The 6,141-nt window shown below is 35.0% G+C and overlaps 1 protein-coding gene across 1 annotated transcript in view; it reads left to right on the plus strand.

Moving 5' to 3' along the window:
* Nucleotides 1-503: 503 nt before the first annotated feature.
* The window catches only part of ZBBX (zinc finger, B-box domain containing), a gene marked incomplete at its 3' end in the record, with an annotated part of 85,349 nt that continues 79,711 nt past the window's right edge, over nucleotides 504-6,141 (plus strand). Inside the window, exons 1-2 of the mRNA XM_008582320.1 lie at nucleotides 504-607; nucleotides 3,393-3,483. Of these exons, the coding sequence (XP_008580542.1) occupies nucleotides 513-607; nucleotides 3,393-3,483 (186 nt within the window). The remainder of the gene's footprint in view (nucleotides 608-3,392; nucleotides 3,484-6,141) is intronic.

The raw sequence follows: 6,141 nt of genomic DNA on the forward strand, positions 1-6,141 counted from the left end.
CACACATGACATATAGGTTGAGATTTATTTAAGGTTTCCAAGATGATCAGTTCAGCAAAAATGCATAATCTGCCTGTAGAGAAAAAATGTTGTTTTAAATACTGTGCTTCAAATTACTTGAATGTTGTTAGAGGCAAGATGGTGTGAAAATTAAAAAATAATAATTTTTCTTTTGTTTTCTTTTTGTGTGACATAGATATTGGTGCATGTATAAAGAGATGGCTTATGTGTTAAGTGAATTGTGATTTCAAACCTCTAGCAATGTAACTGGAAAAACAAAAGTCTAAGATGATACCTTGCTTAAGGAGAGTATTAATGGAAGGCTGATGCTAACTTTAGAAACCATATTTCAGGGAACTACAAAGGAATAGTTGAAATATTTCATCATTTGTTTATTAGTAATAATTTTAACTTAAGAGCAAAATATTATATAAAATTATTTTGCCTTTTTTTTACCCCAAATGAAAATTCTACATTTAATTCATGTCTTAAGAAGTGCTCAAGAGCTGCGAATGGAGAAAGTACAATTAGAGTTAGAAAACCAAGAGATGGAAAAGAAACTACAAGAATTCAGATCAACAAGGAACAAAGAAAAGGAAGAAAAAGAGTAGGTAAAATTTTTAGAGAATTCTATAGGAGTAAACTGAACTATGTTATATGCTATCTTCATTCCAGTAAAAATGTTTAGTTGATGGATAATTTCTGGCTTTCTCTGATGAACAAACAATATTAAATTCCCTCTATTTTTTGCTTTTTGTTCCACTTATGTAAGGCATGTTACTTTTTAAAATTACCATTAATTTTGTTTCTCCTGAACTTCATTTGGTCTTATTGTTTCTTGTTTCTCTTCTTACATTAGGCTTCTCAGCGATTTATGGTCTGGAATGTTTAGGACAGCAGTGCAAACTTTGCTCTCATACGATTGCCATCAGTAGCAAATGAAAACTGGTTTATGTTTTGGGTAATTTTTATTTATTAGAAGGTTTTTGAGTGTAGGAGTTTTCATGTTGTTTTAGTCCATTTTGTGTTGCTATAACAGAAATACCTGAGGCTGGGTAATTTATAAAGGGAAGAGGTTTATTTGGCTTACGATTCTGGGACAGCTGCATCTGGCATGGGCCTCAGACTGCTTCTTCTCATGGTGGAAAGTGGCAGGGAGCTGGCGGCGGGTACAAGCAGATCCCATGGTGAGAGGAAGCAAGAGAGAGAGAGAAGGTGCCAGGGTTATTTTAAGCAACGAGCTCTCCCAGGAACTAATAGAGCGAGAACTCACTCATTAATCCCCCTCCCCCAGAGAGAGCATTAATCCATTCATAAGGGATCGGCCCCTGTGACTCAATCAGTTTCCAACACTGCCACATTGGAGATCAAAATTCCACGTGAGTTTTGGAGGGGACAACACATCCAAACTCCATCACATGTCCATGTATCAGAATCATTTAGACCCTCAAGTATGTTTGAAATATTTTTAGCAAATGCTAGTTAGCTGAAATTTTATTAATGAGAAGTTTTTAATATTATGCTTGTATATTTGTACTAATTTTACTGAGACTGTTGTTTATTATAAAACTAAAACATAAAGACGATAGAAGTCAAATAGAACTGATAGTTACTTGATGGAAATTATGTCTTTCTAGCTCAAGGCCAACTCCCAGCCCATTTTCTAGCACTACTTGTATTACTAAAAATTATTCCCCCACAAATGTCATCTTTGTGCGAGTCTATCGTACATGTGTATAAATGTGTGTGTATGTTGTGTCTGTGTGTATTTTATGTGTCTTTTCTCTTATGGTTTTGCAAATGAGGTCATCTATAAAAACAGGAGAATTAATTCATATCCCAATATTTTACTTAATATACAGTGCTGTTGTCACAACAGCACACATTGATCTATCTCATTCTCTCAGTGACTGCATGGTATTTCTTTGTGTGGATATAATAGCATTTAATTTTCAGATCTTTAGTAAGTTTCCAGTATTCTGTGACTACAAATACTGCTGTGAACATGCTTTTACACGTAATTTTGCTTACATGTGCAAGGGTATCTGTGGGATAAATTCCTACCTCTGAAATTTTAGGTCTAAGTGTATGTACATTTTGCAGTGTGGTGGACACTGAGGAATTGTCTTCCAAACAGGCTTTAAAAGTTTATAACCTTCTCCTACAGAGTATGAAAGTGCATGTTTCTAAAAGTGCATGGAGCTAAATATTATCAAACTCTTTGTATATTAAATTTACTTCGATGTGGTTCTAAAAATAATGACCATCAAATACCTATGAAGTATCTTCCAAACCATTAAAGAAAATTCAGATATGTTTATTAAGGTCTCAGTAGTATTTATCTTTACAGTCCAATTCTTTAAGAAATATGCATGACACATACACATGCCCTCTCTAATAACCAGAGCATTGGTTTAATCAGGGTATCTCATGTACATCATTCCAAATGACAAAGTTTGTTGGATGTCTTGCTGCTTTTCTTTTAATGATTCAGTGGCCAGTTCTTTTACCTTCACTGATTTGGACTTAGTTTGAACTTCTCAATTTGTCATAGTATTCAGACTCTGGGAATCAGAGTTCCTGAAATCAGCCCATGGCAGTTTCCTTAGCTGTGGAATATTTTAGCTGTGGAACATTTTCTAGATGTTTTTAAAACATTCTAAAGCTTGAGTGAGTTTTCAAAATCGTTACGTTCTTTTCTAAGGTCACACAGATAGTAAATGTTGTAGCCAGCATGAGAACCTGCCACTCACTGGTCAGGAATGCAGAAGTCCAATATTCTAATCTTGGCTTTATTATTCATCATTTGTGTGACAGTGGATAAATTGTCGTCTCATTATTTTTAAAATGGGAGTTGGGCTGCCTGCCCTGGTGACTTCAAAAAGATTTTGTGAGACTCAAATCAAAGTGCTTTGAAAACTGTTAAACTAAACTTTGCCTTCTTTGCAATGTGGGAACTCATTTGTGATCTTAATAAGGAATTCATCACTTGGTAGATCTGCTCAATATTTCTGGGTACAGTTTTGCTTCTGTTTCCTCTTTACATTTGTGGACACTTAGCTTTTAAAACTACATGACATCCTATAAAGTTTCCTATAAATCAGTAAAGCTATCTTTAGTCATCGTAAGTGTCAAAAAAAATAAGGGAGCTTTTCATTTGTATTTGGACATTTCAGTTTGTTTTTCCACAAACATCACAAATATGATGGAGCTATATTTTAAAATTACTGAGGATATTGGGCATTATTGATATTTTGTTTTCATTTTGTGCTGGTTTGTTAAATGTTAGCAGTGCAATTTCCATTTTGTGAAACAGGGGAAATATATTTGTTTTTATTAAAAGGAGAAATGTATTTAGTAATTACATTTTGTCTTGTTTATATATATTGAAGGTCAACTGGATATCACTGGAAATCTGGAAAATGGGGAAAATTGGGTAATCAATCACACATGATGTCACAAAATAAAGGAAATGTTATTAAGGTAAGAAGATACTATTTGATTCTCAGGCGATTTGCTAAGCAGTAAGATATAAATATTTTTTAGGTTTTGTATCCACATCCATACTTAGAAATCTACTATTTTTTAAAACAGCTTTACCTATTATTAGATTTTTTATTCATTTTTTTGGTAGTTAATATGCAGTTGTCATTATTCAGGTATACAAGGGTAATTCACAAAGTTTATAAAAAAAAAAATTAAAAGACAATACAAATGTTTCCATGAAGTTTTTGATGTAGCCCTGTATTTTTGCTTTTCATATACAAGTTAATTTTTTAAAAATTAACTGGAAGTAAGTTTTTTCATTCTTAATTTTTTCAAATTTCAAAATTAATTTTCTGATTTAGCTTAGTTTTAGCTTAACATACCTGCATGAGAAATAGAATTATATAGTTCCATATTAAGGTAAAAGTTAATGTTATTTGATAAAATAAATTACAAACTTTATTGCTACCTGTATAACACATTTGTTTAATGTTTTCGTATTCTGTTTGAATAGTAATTATTATTCATAAACTGTTGATTCTGTGTGTGAGGATAGCCAAGAAAAAAATGCTTTTCAGTTTACCAGCTATAGAATTTCTTTATATTTACTGTGTATTGTAAAATATAACATTACATTATCCTTAAGGTTAAAACCAGGTAAGTGTTTTCATGGAAAGGAAGCTGTTTTGCTTCCGGATTCTTTAGATCAAGATCCACGACTTTGTAAATTTTAATGTACACAGCTTTTTGTTTTGTATGTACCTGTCATTAAACTTGCATTGGGTTAGTTGGCATCTACAAACCCCTTACTCTGCACTTTTAAACTTTTTGGCTTCAAAGAAGCATTTCATTTGATAGAGCCATTCCCTTAGTGAAATAATTTTGGAGTTAAAAATTTTATAATTCACTTTCCATTTTTTGCTATCTTTCTGAGATAGTGTTCAATCTTGCAATGCACTTGAAAGCCCCCACAACAAAGAATTACTTGACTCAAAATGTCAGTGGTGCTGAGGTCAAGAAACCTTGACTTAGACTACATAGACTAAAATTCATACTCATTTTATTTGCTCTATGATCTTAGGCAAGTCGCTTAACCTTTACAAGCTTCTCTTACCACATTTGTAAATATGCATGATAATACCTTCAAAGAGTTCTGAGCAATGTGTGAGATAACATATGTCAACCACTTTGTAATCTTACCTGAAAATCACCTTAAAATATCTATTTATGTAGAATGAGAACNGGCCTGTATATTTTCCTGACCTATCCACGATCCACAAACCCATAAATACCAGGACAGGAACACCCACTCTATGGTAATTGCATTGGAGTTACCTTTCCCACCCTTTCCTTGTTCCCAGCCTGTTTTCATTTGACATTGTCTTAACCATTGTCTGCACATTGTTTGATACTCTGGTGTTCTCCCACTCCTTTCTACCTTTTGTTCCCAGCCCTCAACCCATTTCAATCTTATCTCTGGTCCTTGGATACGTTGTGTTCACATGATCTCTCCAGGGTCACCTTAGCTTTCCTCTGTGGCCTTGCCTGCGTGCCCTTTTGGCTGTGTGTCTAAGGCTGTTTCCAACAAGTATCCTTTGTCTTGTGTGAGACCCATAGAATCGAACCATAAACTTAACCACTTGGTCAGTATGCTGGTCCTTTTTTTTCAGTTTCATCTCTTCTCTCTACCACAGTGGGAACTTCAGAAACATTAAAGATCTTCTTAGCAAATGAATCATATTTGTGCTTTTGACCTCTTCCTCTGAAAGTGGTGTGTCAAGTGTTGTGGGCTATTCATATATGGGCTGGGAGCCGCAACTGGTAGACAAATCCTGAATTGTGCCCTCAGACCAACCTGGCATGGTCTAGTTCACAAAATGGCACATTGTCTTTCCAGCTGCTCAAGTAGGAAACCTGGGATTATTTTGGATTCCATCCTTGTCTTCTCTTATTTCTCATTTTTCACTCTACTGCCTCTACTCAGTCACACCAGCATAATCTAACATTTGAATTACTGGAATAGTCTCTTCTCTTGCTTCAGCCTTGCGCTGTCTAATTGATTTTCTATGATACAACCAGAGCGATCCTCCTAAATGCAAGTCTGATAAAATTGCTTAAAACCCTTTAATGATCCTCATTGTCCATAGAATACAAATCCCAATTCCTTATCATGGCTTACAATGCTCTTCATGATCTGACATCTGTATTTAGCATTAAGTGGAAAGAAAAGTTGTATTTCTTGCCACTTTTCCTATCCTGCACTTAATGCCTGGTCACAGGGAATATCTAGGTCCTTGACCCACACGTTACTCTTTCCTACCTGTGTCCACACTGTTCTTTCTTCCTGTAACACTGCTCTCACCACCTCCCTTTGACTGGCTAAGTCTTTTCATCCTTTGGTCTAAGTTCAGACTTCACTTTCTGTAGAAACTGTTCCTATAGTACCAGAGCTGGGGTATATGTCCCTTCTGCATGTTCAGGTAGCCCCCTCTATGTCCCCGGAGAGAGCACTATCACACTGTATCTCAGGTAGTCTTCATGCCTCTCCATTCTGTGTCATATCCTATCACCTGTCACCGTGCTTGTTTGTAGTAGGAGCTGAATTACTCTGTGTGGAGTAGACAGAATAAAAATAACACTTCTCCCTCTATCTTA

The sequence above is a fragment of the Galeopterus variegatus genome, unplaced genomic scaffold, assembly GCF_000696425.1.
Source record: "Galeopterus variegatus unplaced genomic scaffold, G_variegatus-3.0.2 Scaffold2566, whole genome shotgun sequence".
NCBI classification, from domain to species: Eukaryota; Metazoa; Chordata; class Mammalia; order Dermoptera; family Cynocephalidae; genus Galeopterus; species Galeopterus variegatus.